The following is a 27871-nucleotide window of genomic DNA, read 5'->3' as shown; positions in this document are numbered from 1 at the left end:
CTCGCGATCTGACTCCTCATCCTTGATTCCTTGATCTTTGGTCCCGCCATGGGAGCCTGAGCGTCCTCCAGTGTCCCCCGGCCCCCTGCCCCTGGGGCCTCGAGGGGGAAGAGGCCAGCGGCGTGGGACCGAGCGAGGGGTGAGCGGACTCGGGAGCCCCCCTCGACACCCCCCAGCGCCCGCGCCGCCCGTCCCGGAGCGCGGAGTTCGGAGCGACCCCGGAGCGCTGCGGATACAAAGGCGCCGGGCCGGGCCGAGCTGCGCGCCCGCCGCCGAGCCCACCCGGCAGTTCGCAGCGGCGGGTGAGTGCTGGGCCGCGGGGGCGCGGGGAAAGTTAGTTAAAAAAAAGAGAGAGAAGAGAAAAAAGGAAGAAGGAAGAAAGGAAAAGGGCAGCAGGAAAGGAAGGCAGTCATGCGAGGGGCCAGGGGTGCCCGGCCCTGGAACCAGCGGGGAGCCTCCTGGGGGGAGGGGGCTCGAGACCACCCCTTTCCGGCCTGCTCTCCCACCGCACAGCGGAGTACCCCCAACTTCAGGGAGGGAAAGGGGTGCGTGGGGAAGGGGCGGAGCCCAGGCCTGGAGAGCCGGGGACTTTCCTGGGCCCGGGGCCCGGGGCCCGAGCGGGGGGCCTTAATGATCCCTGGAGAGCCGGTTGAAGCCGGGGACTGGGAGCGTGCGCTGGAGGCGCGGGCGGCGGCGGTGGAAGGATCGAGTCTGGAGGTACTGGAATCCAGGTGTATAAGGGTGCTTGCACACCGCAGGAGTGTGGGGAGGGCCGGGCAGGTATGCAGTAAGGGTGTGCAGTGGAGTCTTGAGAGCCGGCCGCGGATAGGAGAGGTTGTGTGTGTGTGTGAGTGTGTGAGTGTGAGTGAGAGTGAGAGTGTGCAGTCTGAGGTCGGGGCTGGCGGCGGGAGACCCCGGCACTGTGTATGGGGGTCCAGGGGACCGACCGGCGCTTACATCTCTCTCCGCTCCCATTTACTCCCACCGAGGGACTTGGGCTCTGCGTTAGTGAGTTTTAAAGGGTCGCTGGAGGATCAGTGTGCATGATTCTTTGTGTGTGTGTAAGGGTGTGTGTGTGTATGCACGCTTTGACGTGGTGAGTGTTCCTGCAGGTGGGCCCTGGGTTTGAATATGTAGGGTTTTTTTTTTTTTTTTTCTGTGCTTGAGTGTGTTTGGCCAGGGAGCAGGCTGACCACGCATTTGCTGTGTGTTGGACATATAAATGTATATATATGTATTTTTTTTTCAGGAGGTTTTGTGTGTGTGTGTTGGAAGACGGGGTTTATAGGAAGAAGGTGGATAGGTATTAAGAAAGGTGGTTTTATAACAACAAAATGGGGTATGCATGGTTAGATGTGTAAATGTGTGTGTGCGCGTGCATGTGTGTGCACATGCACACACACAGTGGAGAGGAGTGTGAGTGAATCTGTTCACGTATTGATGAGTGTCAATGTTTGTGCGTGTGTCTGCCTTAGCTGGGGTGTGTATATCTGAGTGTGTGTGGGGGGTACTTCTTGTCTTTGCAGACAGAATTTCCTGGCAGAAAGCCCACAGGGAAGGCTGTCTGCGGATTCTGAGCCTTCTTGGATGGGCCCTGCCTGCGTTCAAGGATAGTGTCTTGAGTATCTGAGAATTACAGGTGGAAGGGAATGGGCTGTCCTAGGAGATGCCTGTTTGGGGAGATAAGCTTTTTCTAGAGGAAGGTATGTGTTGTGGGGAAAAGAAAATGGGGAGGTAGGGAGGGTGGGGATTGAAGGAATCAGAGAGACAAATAAGAGTAACTGTCCCCCATGTCAGAGGCTGGGAGATCTAGTGCAGGAGGAGCAGCTTGCTAGGCTTCCCACCCCTCAGGCCACACACACACACAGATCTCTTGGAAAACCATGGTGGTGGTTGCTACTTCAAAGCCCCTCAATTCAGCCTTCCCTATAGAGTCCTAAGGTTCGTAAGTCTGGATTTTGATGTAGATTGGGGGCAAGAGGAAGAAGCACATCTGGAAGGATAAGACCCAGTAAACAACAGTAGGGTTGAGAAGTGACATGGATGTGTTTATTTGGGAGTTTGTGCAGTGTATCTGTGTGCTTTAACACATATTTTCCATTTTCCCTGGTGAGATGCACTGTTGGGCTGGAATTGGATATGAGGCCAGGGCTGAGCTGACCAGAGGACTGGCGTCTGTGTGTGAGAAATGGGGTCTGTATTTATCACCATAAAGTACATGACTCTCCTCCACAGCATCTACTTCCTTTCTCCTTTCTCTTGTGCATTCTTTTTGGAGAAGAAGGAGCTAGCCTTTTCCTTTAGAACACAAGGTTTGTTTCCCAGCTAGCTGCATGCTCTCAGTCATTTTCCTCTTTCTATCAGAGGTGAGGTGGAGACACCCGGTTTTAATAGTGGAGACTGCAGTTGCACATTAGGGTCTCTGGGCAATTGGAATTGGAATGTTAGTCTCAAATGGGCAATAGGAATGTTCTCTTGTTAGCCCTCAGGGGTCTCGACCCTTCTTGAGTCCTGAGAATAAGAGTGGTTGGGGCTGGTTCAGAATGTTAGGACTAGGGATGGGAGTAGAATAAGAAAAGGTCAGGGTTTTTTTTTTTTTTTAATGCATGATTCTCCCAAGCTGGACACTTATCTGATGTTAAGACTCCTCAGGGCTAGCAAGGCACTGTGTCTAAGATGATGTACCCTGTTTCCCATGTATATACTCGTTGTATGCATGATATATTGTACTGGTGGGGCATTCCACAGAGGAGGAATTGTGGTCAGACAATAGGAAGTGTCATTTAAAAAAGTACTTCCAGATTGGGAACCAGTGGTCACATTGGCCCTCCTTCCCCATTGTCTTGCTCTTGCCTTCTATTTCCTCTAATTCTTCCAGGGCAGACTTCTGAGGCATATCTTCCTCTGCTTCATCAAATTCTTCTGCATCTTTTTATCTGCTCACCTGTGGGAAGAGATCTCATCCCTTCTGACTTTTAGGGACTGCTGTCTTCTTTGCTTGTCCTTCCCTCCACAGCTCTTCACCCTGTGAGGCAAAGGGAAAAGTCAGACAGAGATGGTTAGAATTAGGGCTTAATAGCAGTGAATCTTCAGGCAAGTTTCCTCAACCTCTGAGGTGGTTTAGCCTAGATGGAGCCCATCCACCAGAAATCCTAGGTCTCCCCATAGGACTCCTCCTTCCCTCCTTTCAGTTTATTCTGACTCTGCTTCTTTCTAATTCTATGACCTCAGACAGAATAGATAACTTTTTGAAATCTACTTGTTAAATGCAGTTAATAGTAAACTTAGATTTATGAGGCTCAAATGAAATAATCTGGAGATAGCACATTGCTCAGTGCTCATTGCTCAGTGCTCAGCACAGGTTAGCTGAGATTCGAATTGATGGCTACGATAGGGGGAGACCTCTGAGCAGTGGGGCAGCAGAGCAAGTCTTCAGTGTTGCTCTTTTCTGGCAGACCATGCTAGGCATTGCTTACTATCTGCCAGGTGCTGTGGGAAGCACAGGGGATGGAGGGACGAATAAGATAGGCTTTCAGAGGAGAGATATGCCTTAGCATGTTAATTTCCTGTAAACTAGTGAATGGTGTATGGAAGTGCGTACTGGGCACCACTGGAACATAGAGGAAGCATGCTTGGCCCTGGGGGGATGTGTGTGTGTCAGGGAAGGTTCCTAGAGATGTAGCTGGAGTTTTAAAAATTGAGGTGAAATTTACACAACCTGAGATTAACCATTGTAAAGTGAATAATTCAGTGGCATAGAGTTCATGCACAATGTTGTACAACTATCTCTGTCTAGCTCAAAATCATTTTTACCAGGCCCCAAAGAATTTTGGACTTACTGAACTTTTATTTCCAATTTCCCCTGCTCAATCCCTGGCAAACACCAGTCTGTAACTGTTTGTATGGAGTATGAAATAACCAGAAGTGGTTATTTCATATCAATGGAATCATAATGTGTGACCTTTTGTGCCAGACTTTCTCACTTAGCATAATGCTTTCAATTTTCATCCGGGTTTTAGCAAGATTCAGTACCCCATTCCTTTTTATGGCTGAGTAATATTCCCTTGTATGGATGTAGCATAGCTGATTTTAAAGGACAATTAGAAAGGCAAGGAGGGAACTGAGAAGGGGCCCTGCTGGTAGAGGGTGAGTATAAAGGAGAAGGCTGGAGCCTAGTGTTTGGTAAGGTTGGATCTTAAAGTTGGGCTTTGGCCTCAATTTCCCTGTCTATAAGACAAAGTTAATGATCCCTTTCCTTCCTTGTCCTATGGGGTTGATAGAGGTGGAGGTATGGGGGAGAAGAGAGTCTAGGATATTATTACTGCTTCTCAAGATCTTTTCTTTTTTCTTTATAATTTTCTCTTATCTTTCCTGCAGCTCCCAACTGTGTGCTTGCTCTATCCTGTGTGATCCTCATCCCAGTGTGTACTCACCTTCCTGCTTTCCTTGCCATTAACTTCTTTGCCCCGTGAATTGACCAGAAAATTTTTCCTCTTACCCTTTACAGGTGGGTAATCCTGTGCCTGATGAGATTTATGGCACCAGGAGAAGGAAAGGCCTGGGGGTAAATCCTGTTCACGTGTTATCTATCCCCTTCTCTTCCCTATCTTCTTGGTGTTCTCCCTTGGGCAGCCCTCTGTTACCTGAGTTTAGGAGAGTCTTTGCATTGGCTTCCTCCACTTTGCCTGGTACAGAGTAGGAGGCCAAGGCCCCTCTGATGGGGCCCTGTGGAAATGAGGTGTTGTGGTGCTTGTCTGATGCCCCTGGCAAAGTTGGTAATTACAGTCAAGACAGCTGGGAATGGGGTTGGGAGGAGCAGGCTTAGAATCATCAGCTTAGAGGCTATCCTAGTAATCAGGGTGGGGAAGCGAGAGGGGAGATTGGGAAGAAGCTAGGGGTTGGGATGGGGTGGAAGCTTGGGGCTTGCCACTCACTCCACACACAGCTGGGCTGAGAGCCTAGTAGAGAGTAGGAGGTGATTGGACTCGAGGCCTAGTCTCACTATGAGGGGGCGGGAGAAGAGGAGATAGGCTGGGGGATCCAGGAACCCCTGAGGAAAGAAGCAGTGTGGGAGGAGGGGTTTTGGCTGTTCCCTCAGTACCTGGATGGAGTCCAAGCTAGGGAGGAGCCAACTCTTCACCCAAAGGTGATTCCATCTTATTCTGGGTGAGATCTTCTCACAGTGAAGTGGTGGGAATGAGAAGTGAAAGGGATGCTACCCCTAAAGGAGAAAGAGATGGGAACTTCATATTTACTGAGCATATGGGCTCTCTGATATTTGAAAATAATTCCCTTTTAGCAGATAGGAAAACTAAGGTTTAGAGAAGGTAAGCAACTCATCAAATATAACATAGCTCATTAAAAGGCTGTGTCAGGTTTATTTGACTTCAAAGTCTTCACCTTTTCCTGTTTTTTTCCCCCCATTTTTTAGTCAGTTGTAGGGCTTGAACTTGGGACCTGGGTGCTTCCTTGAGCTCTTTTTGCTCATGGCTAGCACTCTATCACTTTGAGCTGCAGCTCCACTTCCACTTTTCTGGTGTTTTATTGAATATAAGAGTCTTTCAGATTTTCCTGCCTGGACTGGCTTTGGATCGCAATCCTCAGATCTCAGCCTCCTGAGTAGCAAGGATTAGGTGTGAGCCACTAGTACCTGGCATTTGACTTATTCTGTGTGTGTGTGTGTGTGTGTGTGTGTGTGTGTGTGTGTGTGTGTGTGTGTGTGTGTGTGTGTGTGTGTACACTTGACCACTTGAGCATAGCTATTTCTAGTTGTTGTTATTGTTTTATTGTTGTTGTTGTTGTTTTGTAGTTAACTGAAGGTCAGAATCTCAAGGACTTTACTGCCTTGGGCTGACTTTGAACCTTGACCTTCAGCTTTCAGCTTCCAGAGTAGCTAGGATTAAGGTATAAGCCAATGGTACCTGGCTTACCTTTCCCAATTTTCATTTCAATTACATCTATTGCTCATTATTGCCTTTTTTCTTGTCAGTACCAGGTTTGAACCCATGGCTCCAGCTTGCTATACCTGCACGATACCACTTGAGCTATGCCTCCAGCCTAGCTTTTTTTGGGGGGGGGTCTGGTCATGGTGCCCGAACTCTGGGCCTGGGCACTGTCCCTCAGCTCTTCAGCTCAAGCGCCACTTGCGGCTTTTTTCCTTTTGCTTATGTGGTGCTGAGGAATTGAACCCAGGGCCTCATGCATGCGAGGCAAGTGCTCTACCACTGAGCTACCTTCCCAGACCCTCCAGCCTAGCTTTTTGTTGGTTATTTTGGAGATGGAATCTTGAGGACTTTGCTGCCCTAGGTAGCTTCAAACCTCAGTCTTCCAGATTTTAACCTCCTGAGTAGCTAGGATTATAGATTAGGAGTCATTAATGCCTGGATTTTCTTTGTCTTTTTAGTTTTGTTTTTGAGGCACGATCTTACTATATAGCCCAGGCTTGCCTGAAACTCATGATCCTCCTACCTCAGCCTATGAATACTGGGATTATAGGCTTGCATGCACCTTTCTACTCCCCCATCCTAAGTAGTTGTCTTTAATCTTGGGCATGAATAATTCCCTGTCCTCTAAATAGTGGACATGAATCCAAATAGCTAGGGAAATAGAGAAGCCTACCCCTGACTGTGGGAGTAAGATTGGGGGGTTCCCATGGAGGAGGTCCCATCTATTCCAGGAAGAGTACTTGTCCAGTCCTTGGGCAAAAGTCTTTTCTGGGGCTTGTCCCTTTCTCCTGCTGGGCCACTGTTTGGGGTAAGAGTCATGGGAAGAGAGTAACTATGGAGTCTCATGATCCTAGGGGCCTGGCCCTCGTTCACTGTATGTTTTTCTTGCATCACCCTAACAGTATCCTTGAGACTCTGCTCTCACCAGTACCTGACTTCCCCAGCCTGGCTAGAAACGAGAGTGACTTTTTTAGGGTAAGGGGATAGGAGGGAGGTGTGAACAGGTGCTAAGTTTGAGGTGTGATGCAGTAACTTAAAAAACAACTGAGTGTGAGCAGAAACATATTATTTTGTCACCTGCTTTACTCTAGGAATGGAAGTGACAGATATAAGAGATGGGGGTGGCACTGAAAATGCTCAAAAAGAGTGAAAACTTTGGTGGGATGGGGTTGGGTTGATTTTCAAGAGATTAGAGGCTGGTAGCTACTTGGGCTCTTCGGCTAACTCTGTTTCTTCGATAAAAGTGGCTGATTGGAGGCCTGGGCTGAGGTGGGAGAAGATTTTATGGGGAAACTCAGGTCTGCCATCCTTACAACCTGCCTATCCCCATCACAGTGTCCCATACCCGAGGCTCACTCTACTGCGTCTCCAGGCAGTCCTGACAGTGCCCCATATGTTGTTCCTCCCCCACAGTCTTTCCCCACGCCTCACTCTCCCCATCCACAGCCAGCCTAAGATTGGCCAATTTCCTCTTCCTAAATAGCTGCTTTCCACCTTCTGTGCCTTGAGGCAGGGCCCAGTGAGCTGGTTTTGAGGTCTTTTGGGGTCAGGGACTTTTAGGGCCTACATAGGACAGCAGGTAATGAGGATGGGAGGCTTTTGCTTGGCTTGTACAGGAGGATGTCCTGTGGATCAGCACTGTTCACCCACTTCCCATTGTCGACCTTCCTTCTGTCTTCCTTCTTGCTGCTTCTGCAGCTCACCTCTTGGACAGGGAAGGGCCAGTCCTTTGCTTCAGTCAAGAGAGGGAGCAGCTTAAAGCCCTGTAGGTGGGGATTATGGGGCCTCCCCCAGGTGAAAATTAAATAGAACATCCAGACATCTAGAAGCCCTGATTACCTTCTCAGTTAATCAGGTAATCTCAGTGTTGTGTCCTGTCTCTTCTCTGGCCCCTCCTGGGACAGATGCCAAAGGGATTACTCACAGCTCCTCCTGGGCTCCAAGTCTGACTAAATGAGTCTGGGGGAGACTGGGGAAATGCGATGCTATGAACTGTGCATGTATTTGTGTGTGTGCATGTGCTAGGTTGGGGGCAGGGAATTTCTGAGAGCTTGGATGGGGGTAGGGGTGCCAGAGAAAGCAGAGCAGGTCGCTACAGAACCTGCCTAGCCAGGGTGGGTGGAGCTGGGTGGGGCATGCAGGAGCCATTCCAGGTTTCAGAGGGGGAATGTAAGTGTAGGTAGATGTGGATGTGTGTTGGTATTTCAGGATGTCTGTAGATTTAGAGTGGGTACTCACTTTCCTTCCTTGCCTTAGACTAAGGGAAAGTCAGAAAGTAGATGTAGAAAAGCTATAGCTTTCTTGCTCCCGTCCAGGTAGCATCAAGCTCAGGTATTCTGGCAGGAGCCAGTCCTTGGACCCCTCCCCTGCAAGCTCCTGTACACTGATTGGATGGTGAGTTGCTCTGAGTGCAGAGATGCCTGGGTGGACCTGACATGGCCTCTCCCCTTCTATTCTGCCCAGTGAGGAAAGGATCCTGCCCCCACCCTGGGGCTGTGAGGATGGTGAGCTCATGTCTGGGCTGTCCTGGGAGAGTGCCTGGTTACCAGTGCGGGGGTGGGGCACCTGGTGCCAGCTCCTGTGCTCCTGTGCTCCCTGGGCCTGCCCTTTCCCACTCATCCCACTAAGATCAAACTGTTCTCTCTGGCCTCCTCAGCAGCACTGTCACCCAGGGCTACTGGGGTCTTTTAAGAGTAGGATAACTTCTTGATCCCATTTGTGGTATGGGACTTAGTTGCCTGTTGCCTGTGCTGTACCTTAGTTATTTTTGTGGTAGGAAAAACCCCATCATGGGCCTCATAGGATGGGTGGCTTGTCTATGCCCAAGGCTGGATGGATTCTTAGTCATGAAAGGGGGCTGGCTAAGTGTAGAAGCTTCCCTTTCTGGGGAAGGGGCACTTTGATCTTACCTGCCTTGGCTTATACCTGTCTAGTCTCTGACCCTTTGTTACTGGTGAGATGAGGGCATAGAGCTACAGTCTGCAGATCTTCTCCTCAAGATCCAGAGTCCAAGGGAGACTTACACAGAACCCTGGTCCCATACCAAGAAGAACCTGCCTTAAAGCCATTGTTAGTAAGATTTTTCTAACAACAGGAGGTCCAAATAGGCTACTGAGGGACTGGCTACTTTCTTTCTCTGGACCTGACTTCTTTTCTTAAAAAAAAAAAAAAAAAACTATAAAGTTTATCTCTAAGACATCTTTCATCTTCGTGCTGGAACCTACTAAGAAGCAGGTGAGAAGTTGTTTCAGCACCTTCTCTTCTCTGGAAGCCATGTTAGGTGTCTGCATGCCCCCCAAACCAAGAACCTCGAATTTCCTCCCTCCATTGTCTGCCAGGGCTGCCAGGATGGGGCACATCTGTGAAGCTCAGAGAGTAGTGTGACAAAGAATAGAAACCAAGCCAGGGCCCTGAAGTGGTACCAGGGAGTCCGGGAATCTCAGCTGGGCCTCATGCTAGTTGTTCTCCTGACTTTGTGGTGCTTTGTCTGTGGGCAGATGTCTAGATCTTTGGATACCTGGCTGGGAGGTTGGACATCTGGCTTGCTTCTTGCCTCACATCTTCCCTCAAAGCTGGGGACCCAGCACTTTGAGCAAAACTTACATTGATATCCTTGAGCCTTGGGCTGTGAAGTGAAGATTAGGAGCCATAGGGTAGAGTGCCACATGTGTACCCTACTTCATGGGCTATAGTGCAGAAAGGGTGCAGGGCATATGCCTGAGCCAGACTGTTGTGTAGGAATTAGAGGTCCATGATGGGCCAGGGGTCCATTTCAGAAGGTAAGTGTGCCCGTACCCATGTGCAGAGGGGGCCAGCCTTCCTTCGTCCCTCACTGGGGAGAGAACAAGGACCTGTCAGAGGAGAGCTTTTAGCTTCTTGTCCTCTTTTCCATCTCTTCCTTCCAAAATCAAACCTAGGAGTCACTAGGCCTGGTACTTCCTGCCCTGTCCTCTATCCATGTGAGGAACAATCAGTGCTTTTTTAAGGTGTATTTTTGTGCTCTGTCTCTTGTTTGCCTTTTGTTCTCTGGCTGAGTCACCCTGGCTGTAACAGTAATTTCTCTTGGCCCCATCCTCATCATCCTCTATCTCATTTCCCCAGCCCAGGCTTGAAGTGGCAGGGACTAGGCTGCCTGGCATGGGTCAAGGCTACGGCAGTGGTGAAAGGAGGTGACCACAGCCTCCTTCCTGCACCTTGTCATCCATGATCAAGACACGACATGCATGGAGTATCCATGTCTGTGTTCAGGGCCTTGCTGCTTAAGCTGCTCCTGTGAGGAGAATGGGGAAGGGTCAGTCCATCCTGGCCTATATTTTGGCCACCTCTCTTGTCCCTCCTCTCCCAACTTGCACACATACCCCAGGGCTTTGCTCCCTCTGCCTCTTGCCAGGGTTTGAGTGTATTTTTTCCAGAGGCCTTCAATTGTTTCCTGAAGAAACCTGATCCATAGCTCAGACAAAAGCTGGGGCTGCTGGAGGAGAAACCCCATTCTTTCCTGCTCTGCCTCTATCCCCCCACCTCCATAACCTCCCTTGCTTTGGATGCTGGGTATGGGTTCCAGGACCTGGCTGCCATCACCTAGGCAACAGGGGGGTTTGGTTGCCACGGTGATCAATGTGGGAGAAACTGGGCAGCCAGGACAAAAGCCCCCACATTCCCCCTAGCCCTCCCCCCACAGTCCCCTTGGGATGATACTGAGACACATTCCATTAATTTTATTTCTGAAAGGCCTTTGGAGGGGAGAAGGGTCTCCTTTTTGTGCTGGGCTCTCTCTTCCCTCCCTTTCTCCTCTCTGGCCTCCTTTTAACCCCACATAATCCATGGTTGGATTTGAAGCAGGAGGACTGAGCGTTTATGTCTTGGGGGACCAGGGGTGAGGTGAAAAGCAATGGGACCTTACTCCCTTTTTACAGCCTCCTACCCTTTGGCACACCCCCTCCCCCTAGCTCAGCACAACTCCCTGCCCTGTGCCAAGTCCGGACTTCTCTCTGGTCTCGTCATCCTTCTGACATTTCCACTTGTTGATCTCATCCAGTTATCCCCTCCCCCACTCTCTTCCCTGGGAACTCTGCCTACCCCCGCAGACCCTCCAAACTGATTCCTGAGACTGATTAAGTAAGGGGAGCTTCTGCCCCTCTTTGCTTATCCCGCATCCCTTCTTCCAGCCTCTCCATGCTAAGATTTGTTCCCTGGGGTACTCCTAGGCACAGCAGTTGGGTTCATTTGTGGCTTATGTGTTGGGTAGGTAAAGAGGGAGAATATGTGTTTGTGTATTTAGGGCACCCTGGCTAGCAATGCAGGGTTTGTGTTGGGTCTTTAATAAGTAGCTGGGGAGGAAAGTAGAGAGTTCTAGGGTGAGCAGTTTAGAACAAAGAATTGGGAGGGGACTGGCACTCTGTCTGGCTTGAAATTTCTCTGTAGGGAAAACCAAGTGGCTTCAGCCTACCTCTGAGTGTGTTTGAAGTGGTAATTCTGGTTAGGATGTGTGCATGTGTTACTTCTTTATTTAGTGATACTAACAGCCAGATTTATTTATACCATCTCATTCCCCAGTTTCAGAAGAAGTGTCAGGGGATTGGGATATGAGCGATCCAGGAGCTAGAGCTTATTTAATTGCTTAACTGATTACTAGCTATGCAGTATATGAAAACACTTCTTTCATTCCCATGATCTTTAGCAACCTTCTAAAGGAGGTAGCATTCATTATCATCTCAGTTTTACTGAGGACTCTACCAGGTTACCAGCACAGAGAAGCTGAGAAACTTGCTGTGGTCACACAGCTAGTCAATGGAAGAGTTAGGTTTTGAACCTAGATCTTTTTTTTTTTTTTTTGTCATGGGCCTGAACTCTGGGCGCTGTCCCTTAGCTCTTTAGCTCAAGGCTAGCATTCTACCACTTGAGCCACAGCGCCACTTTGGCTTTTTTCCGCTTATGTGGTGCTGAGGAATCGAACCTAGGGACTCATTCCTGCAAAGCAAGTACTCTACCACTGAGCCACCTTCTCAGCCCTTGAACCTAGATCTTTGAGTGCTAATCTCAGCTCTTTTTGTTGTTGGCATTGGTAGATGTGGATATTCAGGGCAAGGGCAAGGAGATAGAGGGAGGATACTAGAATTTGTATATGGTTCCTAAGCCATGACATTCCTTTGCCCCTCTATTCGCCCCCCCCCCCAATAGGCTTGTTGGTTTTGAGCTTCCTGGCAAAGTTAAAGTTTTTAAAAAGAGACTAGAAGGAATAGGTTGGAACCATATCAAAATTGGTACAGGTGTGATGTCTACGCCACATGGAGGAGTAAACCAGTACGATGGGTTCTCAGCAGAGAAGGGCGAGGAAGAAGATTAAAATATATGAGGGAGGAAGGGGGATTAGCAGGGTGAACATGGACCCTGTTTGTGGCCATGGGCTTTAGAGCATTTTAGAGTGGGGTTGAGGTCTGTCTTTCCCTAAGTATGTCTATCATACACTTGATTTGAAATCAGAATATTGACAGACATACTGGCCCGTGCATGGATTGCCTCTGGATGACTGTTAGGAAGAGAAGTGAATGGATTTCCCATGGCTTTTATCTCCCTTGCAGTCACAGTTTCCATGACAGTCAGATAGGTATATTCATTTACTAAGGGGTATCAGTTGCAAATATGTTCCACTCATACCATTTATTCTCAGATTGCTGATGATTTAGAGTTGTAGAAGAAAAGGTAGCTATACAAAGCTGGTCCATTAGCCCTTCACGTAACCTGTCAGTGCATTTGATTTTGTTTCTTCTCTGTCAGAACCCTTCTTGACTGTTCTGGCCTCTTGTTCCTCTGGTCTCAAATTAATCTCTTTACTTGCTCCTTTTCCTCTGGACACATGTGTATTTGCTTATGTATTTCTTTCCTAAGGTCACGCTGTTTATTTCCATGCTCCTACACATTGTCCACACTCCCAGCTCAGGCTCTCCTGAGTCCTTGGATGCCCAGCTACCTACTGCCTTAACAGCCATAAGTTTTGTATGTGGGAAACAGAACTCATTATTCTCTGCCTGACTCTTGCTCATTCTTCCCAAACTTACTTAGAACTCAACCATCTTCTTTGCTCAAGGATTCTTTTTTTTGTTGGAGGTGGGGGCGGGGAGGAGAACTACTTGAGTTTGAACTCAAGACCTTCTACTTTGCTAGGCAAGCATTCCATTGCTTGAGCCATGCCCCTGGCCCTTATTGCCTTGTGTGTGTGTTTGTGTGTGTGTGCACGCGCACGAGAGCGTGCAGACAAGTGAGAGGGGTAGGAGGGAGGGAGGCAGGCATTCTACTATTTGAGCTATGCTCCCCTTTTGTGTTTTTAAGTTAATTTTCAGAAAAGTCTTTAATTTTTGGCCTATATCTAGCCTCAGACCATGATTCTCCTACCTTGGCCTTCACACCTAGCTTACTTGTTGAGATTGGGTCTGCTAATTTTTGCCTAGGCTAATGTCAAATCTTTATCTTTCCAATCTGCCTCCTGACACTGGGATAACAGGCACACACCATTGCCCAACTGGCCAGGCAATCTTTCTGGCTACCTCTCTCCCCCTTAGACAACCTTGTTCAGGTCCTGTTGATTCTATTGCTAACATAGTATCTCCAACATGATCATCTCTCACTTTTTCTGTGCCTTTACCCCTAGCCAAGTTTTCACTTCCATGGTATGTCCTTACTTATCTCTGTTTTTACTTGTATCTCTTTCCAGTCCATACCGACATAGGTAAAGTAGGCTTCCCATTGTCTTAGAATACAACCTGAGTTCTTCACTTGACCCCTGGTTGTTGATCTCCTTCCTCTCCTCTGCTGAGAACCTATCCTACTGGGAAGTTAACTCCTCCATGTGGCTTAGACATCGTACCTGTACCACTTTTGATGTGGTTCCAACCTATTCCTTCTAGTCTCTTAAAAACTTCTGCTTCTACCTCCTCATTTCTGGCTCTACTATCTTTCTGTGGCATTTCTGTGGTTCTACTGTTCAGGGATTTTCTTTCCTTTCTTAGGTCTCCTCTCAGTTGTCATTTTCTCAGATTTTCCAGAGTGTTCAGTTTAAAGTAGCTCTGCATAATTGTCTCAGTTTCCTGTTCTTTTCCTGCCATCACACTGACATGGTTGTTTACATTTATCTGCTTATCCATTGTGGACCGGGCCTAGCAAACTGTGGGGTTCATAGAAGAAGGAGCCTTATAAAGGCTTGATGCATCGACTCGTCATAGTTTTGAATGAGGTTGGAAGTGAGTGCCCAGTGCCTGGCCATGACTATTCGTAGAGTTGGGGTCAGAGAGGAAGGTAACATTGAGTGCTAGAGTAGTTGGGGCTTCTGGGAACAGGTGAGGCTGGGTGTTGAAGGATGATGAGTGGGCCTTGGGGAGAGGAGGAGGAATCATCCTCTCCTGTAGAGTTAGAAGGTGAGTGTAGATGAAGTAGCCAGATAGACTCACGTCTTTGTTATTCTAGGATTTTGGGCCTTTTGAAAATTGTTTTTACTTGTCTTTTACGCCTACCTTACTGTACTATCAGTATTCCCTTCCTAACCTCCTATCCCCTAGCATACATGCACGTGCTTATGGGGGTGGGGCAAGCTTGTCTCTGAACCTCTGTTTTTTGTGGGCTTTTTTTGGCGGGGTGGGGGGGTGGGGGAGAATGGTGGAGGTGTGTGTGGGGGGTCCAGGACGGGTCATTCTGAGCAGTCTTTCTGTTTTGCTGATTTTCCCCCAATTCTTGAGCCCTGGGTACATTGCAGGTAAGAAGGTTCCTAGCAGGCAGGGCATTGGACAGAGCAGGGACCTGAGCAGTAGTATTTGCAGACAGTAGGTAGACTCACTTGAACTTCCTTGGGCTGTCATTTGGAATGGGCTTCCTCTCTATCCTTACCCACAGGGAGCTTAAGCCCCCCTGACCAGCTGCTTCCTCTCCTCAGGATCGTCGCTTGATTTTCTCTGAGATAAGCCTACCCGTCCAGCAAAATAGAGTCCCTCAAGGTGACAGTTGACTTCCTAAAGGTGCCTCTTGGCCTGAAGAAGCCGGTGTTGAAGGAGGTGGCTGTGGGGCCCCCCAAGAGGCCCCAGCCTGCGGCCCTGGAGCGCTACAAGGCAAGGCGTTCAGACGCCATGGACACCGAGTCTCAGTACTCGGGCTATTCCTACAAGTCGGGCCATTCCCGCAGCTCCCGCAAGCACAGGTGGGCGTGACCCAGGTGATGGGGGTGTGTGTGGGGGGTGTTGAGGCCAATTTGAGAGGTGGGTACAGGTTGAGATGGTGGGGTAGGATGATGTTGAAAAGAACCTGACCTTCTTCTTGACATTCTGTGCTTGTTCCTCTCAATTCTTGCTGCAGGGACCGCCGGGACAGACATCGCTCTAAGAGTCGAGATGGGAGCCGTGGGGACAAGTCAGTGACAATCCAGGCTCCAGGAGAGCCCCTGCTGGACAACGAGTCTACTCGGGGAGATGAGCGAGTAAGCATCAGGGAGATGATGGGTCTACACTAGGCATTTTCAGAGTGTTGGGGGGAAGCTCTCCTTGGGCAGGAGGTATCTTGTTATGCTTATGTTGATTTAGTCACCCAGGTTAGGACCTTGTTTGCAGTGGAATTCAGGGAATTTCAGTGGAGACCTTCTGGGGCCAGCAGCTTCTTCCTTATCTTGAGAGGCAGGGTGGTTGGACTGTGTAATGAGAATTGCCCTGGGCTCCTCTGAAGCTGATGCCAGCCAGTTAGGCTGGTTGAGAGTCTGGAGTAGGAGTATAGTGGGGTGGTGTATGGGTCCTGGGGCATCTGGGTGACTGAGTTTTCCTTAAGCCTTCAGGTGTGTGCACTTGGGTGTCCTCTGCTGCTCACCTGTGGAATAACATCATTTGGGGCCTAAGGAAAGTTGATGTGGGAAGAGTAGCTGGAACAAGTAGACAGAAGTAAGGTTAAGCTGATGGAGAGATTGAGGAGAGAGTTCCCTAGGACAGGGAGAGAAGGTTGTTTTCAATCATGATCTTTGGCCGATTGCACTCTCCTGGTAGGAAGGATGGTGGACAGAACATATTCCCAGAATACTGCAGGGACAGGATTTGAGATGACATTGGTTCCCTTCTCCTTTTTCTGGAGAGGAGATTCTTAGTTCTTTATTCCTTTTTTTAAAAAAATTGTTATTATAAAGGTGATGGTAATGAGTAGTTTCATTTTGGACAATATCATTCCTTCTCTTTCTCTCTCTTCCAGCCTTTCCTTCTCCACAAATTGTATAGTTCATTTTCAACATAGGCCATTCTTTTTTTTCCTTCCAAAATGAAAATCCATGTACATTGATATTGGGAATTCCTGGTCATGGGAGTAGATCAGTAGCCTGAGGGAGATATTCTCTCCTTCCCTAGGACCTTCTCCGAGGGACCTGGCCTTCTGAGTTCTTTTTATTTATTTATTTATTTATTTTGCAGGTCCTAGGACTTGAACTTGGGACCCAGGCACTGTCCCTTAGCTTTTTTGCTTGAGGCTAGAGCTATAGCACTTGAACTACAGCTCCATTTCCGGCTTTTTGGTGGTTAATTGGAGATAAGCATCTCATGGATTTATTTGACCAGGCTGGCTTCAAACAGCAATTTTCAGATCTCAGGTTCCTGAGTAGATAGGATTACAAGTGTGAACCACCTGGCCTTCCTGGGTTCTTATTTATTTGTTTCTGCAGTACTAGGGTTTGAACTCAGAGCCTTATACTTGCTTGGTTTGCTTGCTTGGCTGGCATTCTGTATCCCTTGAGTCATTTCTTCAGCTCTATTAAAAATGTTTTTTTGCTGGGTGCCAGAGGCTCATTCCTGTAATCCTGGCTGCTTAGGAGGCTGAGATCTGAGGATCGTGGTTCCAAGCCAGCCCGGGCAGGAAAAGTCCATGAGACTCTTATCTCCAATTAACCACCAGAAAACCAGAAATGGTGCTGTGGCTCAAGTGGTAGAGCACTAGCCTTGAGCTGAAGAACTGAGGGACAGGCCCAGGCCCAGAGTTCCATGACCAAAAAAAAAATTATAAAGTTGTTCAGAGAGGCTACAGTTACATAAGTCAGATGACTTTTTGGATAATGTTACCCCTTTCCTTACTCTCACCCAGTTTTTCCCTCTCATCTCCATCCACAAGTTGTATAGTTTGTCAGCCCTGTTTTTTGCTGGTTATTTTGGACATGGTGTCCAAGGACTTTCTGCTCAGGCTGGCTTTGAACTTCAATCCTCTAGATCTCAGCCTCCTGAGTGGCTAGGATTACAGGTGTGTGCCATTGGTACTTGGCTAACTTTTTTTGGAAGGGGGAGGGGTGGAGGATAGTTGTAACTCATGTCCTTGAACTGACAAGGCAGGTACTTTAACCTGTGCCTCCTGGGTTCTTGAACTGCCTGACCTAAGATATCATGAGCTCACCTGTTATTGGGAGGGATTCCTAAGCCAATGACCCTTGAGAGAGTTGGCAATATGTCTCTCTCTATGAGAGAGTTGGGATTATAGGAGGAGATCCAGTTCCTTGATCCAAAAGTGGCCAGCACAACCACTTTCTTCTCCCATCTTTGGGAGAAGAGATTCTTCAGGCTCCTGAATCACTGGTCCTGCCAGGCAATCTCTTACATTTCCTACCTCCAGTGTCTCATTTTTTTTTTTTTTTTTTGTTGGTCGTGGGGCCTGAAGTCTGGGCCTGGATGTTGTCTCTCAGCTCTTCAGCTCAAGGCTAGCACTCTACCACTTGAGCCACAGCGCCAGTTCCAGCTTTTTCTGCTTATGTGGTGGGGTGGAATCAAACCCAGGGCCTCATGTATGCAAGGCAAGCACTCTACCACTGAGCACCTTCCCAGCCCCAGTGTCTCAGTCTTGTAGACAGAATCCTCTTGATATCAGGACAATTCCATATGTCCTGGCTTTCCCAGCAGTGAAGGTTGTGGACACTGAAGGTCTTCTCTGTGGGATGGCCTTCAGCCATGGCAGAGAAACAATTTGAGCAGACCACACTCTAAGAGTACATGGGAACCTTGGGTTCCACCCTCTTGCTCCCAGACCCTATGTGCTGTGGGAACTCAGATTGCCCAGTAGGGCTCACTTCACAGGTAAACACATGATCTCAAGTCTCCACTGTTCCTCATGCCTGCCCTACTTATTTATCCCCCCCTCCCCACACCATTTTCCCTGATGTCCTATTTTGTGAGGTCACCCTGCATCTGAAACCTGCAATAGCTCTCCAAGGGAATGGCAGCCTGAAAGATAGGTACTTACTGCTTAGCCTGACTTTGAGTCCTGGCCTGCATAAGCCCTACCTTGCTGCTTTTGGCTTCACTGTCCTGACCTCCCAGTATCCAGCTTTTGCACTTGTACCCCAGTTCATGAAGCTCTGTGCTGTGTTCTCCCCCTTTGACTTCATCTGGAGTGCTGTTAGGTTAGTGTTTTTAGAATGTCAATGTTTTGTTATGCTATTTTTTTTTTTTTTGAACTCGGGTTGGGTGCTGTCCTTGAGTTTTTCTGCACAAGGGTAGCACTCAACCACATTGCGTCACAGCTCTACTTCCAGTTTTCTGGCGATTAACCGGAGATAAAAGTCTCATGGACTTTCTTGACTGGGCTGGCTTTGAACCACGATCCTCAGATCTCAGCCTCCTGAGTAGCTAGGATTGCAGGTGTGAGCCACCAGTGCCCACCTAGAATGTCAGTGCTTGCCCAGCTAGAATATCAGTGTTTGAGTAATTCATGGAGATCTGATTGAAATGCAGATTTGGATTTAATAAATATGGAGTGGGCCTGCATTTCTAACAAGCTCCCAGATGATGGGAGGGTACATTTGAATAGCCAGCCCTTCAGCCCTTTAAAATAATTTAATTCTGAGAGTCTCAATCTTGGGTGAATATTAGAATCATCTGGAGAGCTTTTAAAAAAAAATTTATACTGCATAATTGGCATCCTTTCCAAGCTCCCTGGGTGATATGAATGTGTGCAGGTGGGGCTGAAAACCATTAATTCAGTCCAACTTGCTGCCAGGGGTCAGCTCAGGTCCCATGATTCCCTGGAAGCCTGCATGTTTTGTCTGGTGAGTCTGCCCTTAGATCTCTGTCACTAAAGGAGCAACTCCCTTGACATTTGTCCTGTGCCCTCTTTTCCAAGGGTCATTGCTACTTGTGTGGTCTTTATGTTTGTGATTCTTGTACAGCTCCCTAAGGGCTTCTGTCTCAGATGTCCATGTATGCAGAGGCCGGACTTGGGCACAGAGCATAGCTCAATAAATAGAGAATTGCATATTTGTTGCTACTTCTTTCTGCCTTCTCCTTTCCCTCGTGTTCTGTCTTCTCTCCCTTCCTCTTCCCTTTTCCTGTTCTCATACTCTCCATCACCTTGTGGTCCCTTCCTTCCTGTAGGATGACAACTGGGGGGAAACAACAACAGTAGTCACGGGCACCTCTGAGCACAGCATCTCCCACGATGACCTCACACGCATCGCCAAGGACATGGAAGACAGTGTCCCTTTGGACTGCTCTCGTCACCTGGGTGTGGCAGCAGGGGCCACTCTGGCCTTGCTCTCTTTCCTCACACCACTGGCTTTTCTGCTGCTGCCTCCACTACTGTGGCGGGAGGAGCTGGAGCCATGCGGGACAGCCTGCGAGGGCCTCTTCATCTCTGTGGCCTTCAAGCTGCTTATCCTGCTGCTGGGCAGCTGGGCTCTGTTCTTCCGCCGGCCCAAGGCCTCACTGCCACGTGTATTTGTGCTACGTGCCCTGCTCATGGTGCTCGTCTTCCTGCTGGTTGTCTCCTACTGGCTCTTCTATGGTGTTCGCATCTTGGATGCCCGAGAACGCAGTTACCAGGGCGTGGTGCAGTTTGCTGTGTCGCTGGTAGATGCGCTGCTCTTTGTGCATTACCTGGCCGTGGTCCTGCTAGAGCTGCGCCAGCTCCAGCCCCAGTTCACGCTCAAGGTCGTGCGCTCTACTGACGGTGCCAGCCGCTTCTACAATGTTGGCCATCTCAGGTATGGGTGCCTGGGGCAGGAAAGGGGTTTGTGGGTACGGTGTGATGGGCTGGCAGGGCTGGGTGGCTGAGTACTTTGCACATAGTAGGTTTTCAACCATGTTTGCCACTTAATAAGAAGGTCATGGGTAGGATCCTAATGGGACTTGAGTTGGGAGTGAACATACAATTAGATACTGGGAATCTTAGAGGAGAATGAGCAAAAGGAGAAAGTTGGGAGCTTGAACCTGGTCTTTTCTAGCTTTTTCTTGGAGACAACAGCTTCTTGTGTGAATAGATTGAGTGTCCATGAGCTGGCGAGAGGAGGGACCCTCAGAGGAAGAACTGAGGATAAGTCAGCTCTTAATATACTTTTGAGCTGGTTGCCTTATGCTCTGCCCAGTCTTTGTTCTGAGCATAAAATGGTTCCTCTTGGGTCTTGTCAAGACTTGAAACAATGCTAGTAGAGGGTGAGGGGGATCCTTAGCTGGGACTCAGGTCCAATATCCTTTCCCCCTTGGGCTTCTGTAGGATAGGAAAAGACTAGCAGGTCCAGCCCTGGAAAAGGTTGGGAGCCTGGTAAGTAGACCTCAGGCTTGAGCCAGGCTTCCTGGAAGCAGCTTGTCCCATCATGTGTCCTCTCCAGCCCTGCCAACCTGCCCTGATGTGTCCCTCCGATGCACCCCTTGTCTGTCCCTTCTCCCTCCCCCTCCTACCGTCTTCCCCCACAGCATCCAGCGCGTGGCAGTATGGATCCTGGAGAAGTATTACCATGACTTCCCTGTCTACAACCCTGCCCTCCTCAACCTGCCCAAGTCCGTCCTGGCCAAGAAAGTGTCTGGCTTCAAGGTGTATTCTCTCGGAGAGGGTGAGCGGCCCTGCTCCTCCGCCCCTCCTGGCCTCTTCCCATGCAGGACTCCAAGCTATTTTCTCTTTGGCTCTCACCCTTTTCCCCTTGCTTTTTCCTTTTTTCCAGCCTATGTCCCAGCCCCTCTGTTCTGTCATTTCCTTTGACTTCAGGTGGCTGGTCTTAGCTGCTGATCTTACTACTGTCCCTTTTTGCTATGGTGTGTCCCTGGATCTGGCTCCTCTGTGTCTTATCACCCCTGGTCTCTGCCTTTTGGCTCTGTGAGCTGCAGAACCTCCTGAATTCAGGGGGAATATGTGCAGGACTCCTGCCCTTTCAACTCCTGGTTGCTTTCCTGTGGCCTCTCCCACTGGTGGCCAGGAGGACTGGGATTGGGAGGTACTGCTGGGTGGTGGGAATAGCTACCTCTGGACAGGTCAGGTTCTGTCTCCAGAGCTACTGGAGAAGAAAGAGAGGCCACTCTCTGATGTGACCATCCCCTCTGTCCTGCTCCTGTGCAGAAAACAGCACCAATAACTCCACTGGCCAGTCTCGGGCTGTGATTGCGGCTGCAGCCCGGAGACGAGACAACAGTCACAATGAGTACTACTATGAAGAGGCAGAGCATGAACGCAGGGTGCGCAAGCGGAGGGCCAGGTGAGTCCCTGAGGGAGTGGAGGCGTGGGCGTGGGGTGGGATGGGATGTCTGTGGAATGAACTAGGGAGAGGAAGCTCAAAAGACTCCTGTGACTGCTAGAAATAGATAAGCACGGATGATACGGGATGCATGTTCATTTCTCAGTTCTGCTATGACGGATTACCATAGACTCAGCAGCTGTAAACCAACACACATTTATTATCTCCCCGTTCCATGAGTCAGGTTCAGGCTTGTTGGGCCATCTACCTGCAACTTTCATACTGGAATCAAGACAACTCTTACTAGAGCCTAGACTGTTCTTCCAGGAAAAGAATTACTTCCTTATCATTGTCACTCCACAGACAGTTTCCAGAGAGACTGTGGCTCATTTCATTAGTTGTCTCAGAAATTGCCCTGGTTGCAAGGAAATCAGTGATGGCTCTTACTCTTTGGGCATCTGCCCTTTAAATCACTGCCATTCTTGACAAGTGGTGTGGGCGGCTCTTTCTTACCCCTATTAATTTGTTTATAACTAGCGGAAACCTTTTTCCTTTAGCTCACCTGAGACAAAAAGATCTTTTCACAAAGAACTTGGTTAAGAAACTTAAGAAAAATGAGAACAAACAGAATTTGTTGATGTACACAGTTCAAACATACTTAACTCTGAGCCACATGCTCTAAGCTCACTGAAGCAGGTCCTAGGTTTTAGGATTTCTGGATACTAGGCTGCAGGTCTCCTGTCACCTCAGGCTCTTAGGCCAGGTGGCCTTTGCTTTGTTTTTGGATTTCCAGTCTGGAGAATTACATTACATTACTCACCTTTGTTGTCATAGATTTCTTACCCTCTGCCATAGTCCCTGCTATAGTACCTCACCTGCTATAGTACTTGATTTTCTTAATATCTCTATGTATTGCACATATTTATAGAGTTGGATTGTGTGGTCTATGTTTTTAGTGTGAATTAGTTCTTTTATTTCTTCTCCCCTAACATTATGCTGTCTGCACATCACACTTTGTTCATCCTACCACTGCTCATTACTTCATAGAACCTCTAAGACCCTACCCAGTATTGGAATTATAGTCACCTTCTATTTCCCCCTCCCACCCCTCCCCCACCCCCGCTTTTTTGTCAGTTGTAGGGTTTGAACTCAAGGCTTGGGCACTGTCTCTGTGCTCTTTTTTTTTTTTTTTCCCCCTCAAGGCTAATGCTCTGCCACTTTGAGCCGCAACTCCACTCCCAGTTTTCTGTTGGTTAAGAGTGCTTGCCTTAGGCTGGGTATGTGGCTTAGTGGTAGAGTGTGTTCCTAGCATACGTGACACTGGGTTCTACTCCTCAGTACCACATAAGCAGAAAAGGCTGGAAGTAGTGCTGTGGCTCAAGTGGTAGAGTGTTAGCCTTGAGCACAGAGAGGCTCAGGGACAGTGCCCAGGGCCTGAGATCAAGCTCCAGGACTGGCAAAAAAAAAAAAAAAAAAAGAAAGAAAGAAAGAAAGAAAAAAGTGCTTGCCTTGCATGAATGAAGCCTGAGGTTTGATTCCTCAGTACCACATAAACAGAAAAAGCCAGAAGTGGTGCTGTGGCTCAAATGGTGGAGTGCTACCCTTGAGCAAAAGAAGCTCAGGGACAGTGCCCAGGCCCTGAGTTCAAGCCCCAGGGATGGCCAAAAAAAAAAAAAAAAAAAGTCTCAGGCTTTTCCTTCCTGGACTTTCTTTGAAACATGATCCTCAAATTGTAGCCTCTTGAGTGTCAAGGATTACAGGTGTGAGCCACCAGTGCCCAGTGCCCAGATTTCCCCCATTTTTGATGGAGAAATTGTGTTGTTAATGTTTTAATTTTCAAGTCTCTTGCTCTTTTTGCTGCTTGGGCTGCAGCAGTCAGAGTGGATGGAGAGTTCAAGGTGAGACGTTGGTCTCTGGTCCAGACTCCTTCTATCCCCCAGGCTCGTGGTGGCAGTGGAAGAGGCCTTCACTCACATTAAGCGGCTGCAAGAGGAGGAGCAGAAGAACCCCAGGGAAGTGATGGATCCCCGAGAGGCAGCCCAGGCCATCTTTGCATCCATGGCCCGTGCCATGCAGAAATACCTTCGGACCACCAAGCAGCAGCCTTACCACACCATGGAGAGCATCCTGCAGCACCTGGAATTCTGCATTACACACGACATGACGCCCAAGGTAGGCTCCAAGCTCCCAGCACCTTTTTTCTTGCCCCAGCTTCTGGTTCCTTCTACCTTCACTTTCCCTTGTTCTCTGATATCTTCCTCACTCTCTGTCCCTCTCTTTCTTTCATTTCTGCCTCTTTCTTGTAATCTCTTTCCTTATCCCAATTCCATCAACACCCTGTTTGCATGAAGTGAAGTTAGAGATGAGACACAGGAGAGCCCTGAATTATCTGAAGGATGACTGAGACCTGTTACTCATCTTCATAAGGATGCTGGAATTTCCATATCTAAGGTGCCATTTTTAACTCCTTGGCCTCTTTACATTCACCAGATGGTCTTTGGTTGGGCTTATGTTTAGCCATTGCCTGCTCACTCCTCAGCCTGCTTTCCAGAATGGCTTTCCCTGAGCCATCCTTGGTGAACAGGTGACTAGAGATGCTGCACGTTAATTTGCTTCTCCATCCCCCATTTCTCTCCTAGTGCAGATCTGCAAGGCCCCAGTCATACAAGCCATATGGGTAGGAAGGCAGAAAGGAAGAATGAGGAAAATTTTTCCCAAGTCATAGTCTGGTATAAGCAGAAGAGTAGAGGATGGGGGTCAGGGGAGCTGAGTTCCAATCCTAAGTGAAAAGAGTTCCACATCACTTCTGTGGTGCCATTATCCTCATCTGTGTAGCAAGGGTTAGAAACTGGTGAACTCATGTACCAGTTCATAGGTATATAGTGAGACTGGAGATAGGTTGGTTGTCTTTGGAAGTTTTAGACCTTCATCACAGAGTTGAAGGATAGTGGGTGGATGCTAGAGACTCCTAAGCAGTACCTTTTCCTCCCCTCAGGCCTTCCTGGAGCGGTACCTGGCAGCTGGACCCACCATCCAGTACCACAAAGAACGCTGGCTTGCCAAACAGTGGACATTGGTGAGCGAGGAGCCAGTGACCAATGGGCTTAAAGATGGCATCGTTTTCCTCTTAAAACGCCAAGACTTCAGCCTGGTGGTCAGCACTAAGAAGGTGCCATTCTTCAAACTCTCCGAGGAATTTGTGGATCCCAAGTCGCACAAATTTGTCATGAGGCTGCAGTCAGAGACCTCAGTGTGATTGTGCAACAGCAGAAGAGTGGGAGACTCTGGGGGCTCCTGAGGGGTGGGAGGGGCTTAGTTCTCAGGCCCAGCCACATTCCTGCCTCCCTTCTTCCTCCTCTTGCTTTTTTTCTTTTTCTTTTTTTTACTTGAATTAACTTACCCTTCACCTTCCCATCTTCCTTATTTTACTCCATGTGAACCTGGAGAGGCCGTTTTGCTGGTTCATTCTGGAGGGGCCATTCTGCCCCCCACTTTTTATCACTCCAGACCCTGTAATATCTGTGCCTCTCTTTTCCCCAGACTTTCCTCAGATGGCAGTCCCTTCTGAAAGGGCATAGGACCTTCCTGATTGTACCTTCCTGTCTTGAGGCCCTATTCACACATCCAAGTCCTTGTAAAAATTCTCTCCAGTGGTCCCTGCCAGGGTTTCTTTGGGGGTGGGGGGTGGAGATGGGGGCTCAGATCTGACTCTAGAGAGCCAAAGTGCCAAACTCCTCTAGGCCAGCAGCTGCTGCGCTGCCCACCCTCTCACCCTGCTCATCACTCCAGAGTTAGGAATTCCCCTGCAGTGCTATTTGCCTCCAGCTGTTAGAAACCCCTTTCCTCATCCCCACATATTAGAGCAAAGAAAGATCCTGAACTTAATGTGGAAATATCCACCTGCCTCATCTACCATTCTGGTTTGTATGGTCCCCTGTGATCATAGGCAAACTGAGGTGGAAACCCTCTGACCACTTTACCAGGGCTGTGGTATGTCTTTCCTGAATAGCTCCTGTGTGGAGGGGCAGGATAGATCCCTGAGGTCTGAGATACTCTAGTCACTGACCCCTGCAGTTTGAATCTGCCCTGACCTTCATTCCCACCCTTGCCAGTGACAGATGGCATATAGACTCCTGTATAGACCTGGTTGTGTGCAGACTCCGACTAGCCCTGTAGTCTTAGACGTTTCCTTTCCTGCACTAGTTAGTCCAGTCCTGCTGACCTCCAGCTCTGGAGACCTGTTGCCTCATCTCTGTGGGGGAGGGGTCAACAGCTCCTCCTCATCCCCTGCCTTAAATCCAGTTCTTTGCCTCAGGGGTCTCTTTACCTTGGCCTTCTAGGGTCCCCTCTTCTTCTCTCCCTGCCTGGTTTTCTGGGCTCTACTGGGATGAGGGACCAGAATTTCTGCCTTTTGTGGGTATTTAGCTCCTTACTCTGTTTTAGCTTCGATAGCCTTTGCACCAAATCTGAATGCTCCAGAGTTTCAATCTCATTTTTGAGCAAAATTCAATGGTCTTATAATAAATATTTTCAGAGTAAATGTGAGCCTTTAAATCAGTCCCCTTTGAATTATGTCATTTTTGCCACAGAGAGTAGAAGTAGGAAACACCCATATACATCCTGCCAGGATCCATGTGTAGGACCACTCCATGGCTGGGATGCCCTGGGCCACTCCTTTCGATAACTCCTAATGCCCCTGTCTGTGTCTTTCTTTTCCCTGCAATATAGTCCATCCCTTGTGCTACAAAGCACACCCTGAGATAAGATGCCTGTTACAATCTCAGTGGAGAGACTTCTCTGAAGTGATAGCTCTGGGGGTTGAAGGAGCCTAGTGATTAGGTTCTTTTACTATTCTTTCCAAAAAATCCTCTCTACCCACCACCAACGGAGGGGCACATCTGCCAGTGCCTACCTTGTTCTCACAAGAAGAAGCTGACTTAGGGCCTCAAGATTTGTCTAGGGCTGGGATATGGGTTCCTACTTAGGCCTATGTGAGATCTATCCTCTCATGGAGGTCATGGAAGGTCTCTCTTCTTCAAAAATCAGCTTTCAGAGGAATTCCTTTTGGGTCACATAAATACCTCACTATCCTGGAAAACAGGGCCTGGATGGTGATTGGGGCCATTGCCTTTTGTGGGCAGGAGTGGGATATGGTGTGGTTTGAGGTATGGGTTGGGGTGGGCAGAAAAAGTATTTGGAATCTTACTTGCTACCCTAGCTTAGGGTCTGAGGAGTGTTTATTTTAAGAACCTGCAATGTTTTTAATCACTGTGAGTTTTTCATTCCTTTTTCCTAAAGCAAAAATAATTCCCCTCCCCTGCCTCAACTTTCTTGTCTAAGCACTAAGGGCTGTGACTAAGAATGATAGCATTTTGGTCCTTTGTGTCAGAACTGTGGTATCTTTGTCTCCTTTGATTACAATTATTATTATTTTTTTTTAAAGAAAACGTCTAGTGTATGGCTGTGTGTGTGTCCTTTTGCTTCTCCAGTAAGGGAAGTTGTCTCCATGCTGTGAACTGTTCTCTGGTGGGCAGCTGACTCAGTCCCTCTGAGCAGTTTCCCCACTCAGTTTGTCCCACCACTTGCTTGATTTTCTTATTCTTTCTGCTTTGGGGATGTGAGTACCTACTCGCCCTGTCTCCTTCACCACCACCACAGGATGCTTTGTTGAGCATCTCTAGTGCTCTTGTTACTATGACTACATAGTATCCTAGCTCATTCCTAGCACATCTACTCAGCCTTTCCTTTCATTTCCTTGGAGCGCTTGCCCCACTTCCTTCCATACCAGGACACGGTGCCTCAGTTCTTCACCTACCTCGCCATTCTATCACTGTCCATGCCAATCCCTTTCTCTTAGTGTTTGTGACCTCTGTGTATTCTTATTTATGTCCCTCTAGTCTCATTTTCCTTCCTCTTCCACTCCATTTCAGTGCTTCATTTCCCACTTCCCAGCCCACCTCAGCATTCCTACCACAAACCCTGATCCAACACCAGCAATGAGACATCAGAATTCCTGGAAACTTCTCAACTGAAACACAGGATTTATGCAGATGAGCTCACTTGCCCCTTTGTGGCAGTCTATTTTCTCTTTCCTCTGCTCTCCCTGCAGGGCAGTATCTGCTGATGGATTCAGTCCTGGTGTGTGATCCTTGTGATTTGTTTTGTGTGTAAAAGGAAAGGGGCTTTTTTTAGTCCCCTCCGAGTGAGATTGTAAATGTAGATTTTTTTTTCCACTGTTGGATCTAGGTGTTTTTCTTTCTTTTTTTTCTTTTCACTTTTTTGGGGGGTGGGGTTTACAGAGCTGAGACCTTGTGCATGCATGTAGAAAATTGTAAAATGTAAATTTTTTTTAATATATAAAAAGCTTGTTTTTACAGTTTGCAGTGGATTAAACATTATGGCAATTTTAAGGATTTTTTCTTAAACATAGGAACTAAAACTGTACAAATTTTTTTTTTTATATATATAAAATAAAGACATTTGACTTTTGTGGGGG

General features: G+C 48.3%; 1 protein-coding gene across 1 annotated transcript; it reads left to right on the top strand.

The window, feature by feature from the left end:
- The first annotated feature begins 51 nt into the window (after nt 1-51).
- On the top strand, nt 52-27871 carry Vangl2 (VANGL planar cell polarity protein 2). Its single transcript, XM_070000277.1, has 8 exons — nt 52-302; nt 14866-15126; nt 15282-15402; nt 19307-19914; nt 20624-20760; nt 21261-21396; nt 23316-23547; nt 24371-27871. The coding sequence occupies exons 2-8, from the start codon at nt 15056-15058 to the stop codon at nt 24629-24631; spliced, it is 1566 nt and encodes a 521-aa protein (XP_069856378.1). The 5' UTR covers nt 52-302; nt 14866-15055; the 3' UTR covers nt 24632-27871.

The sequence above is a fragment of the Dipodomys merriami genome, unplaced genomic scaffold (assembly GCF_024711535.1).
Source record: "Dipodomys merriami isolate MVZ:Mamm:240054 unplaced genomic scaffold, mDipMer1.0.p SCAF_56, whole genome shotgun sequence".
Lineage (NCBI taxonomy): Eukaryota > Metazoa > Chordata > Mammalia > Rodentia > Heteromyidae > Dipodomys > Dipodomys merriami.
Note: the sequence above shows the minus strand (reverse complement) of the source record. Positions and strands in the feature narration are given on the sequence as shown.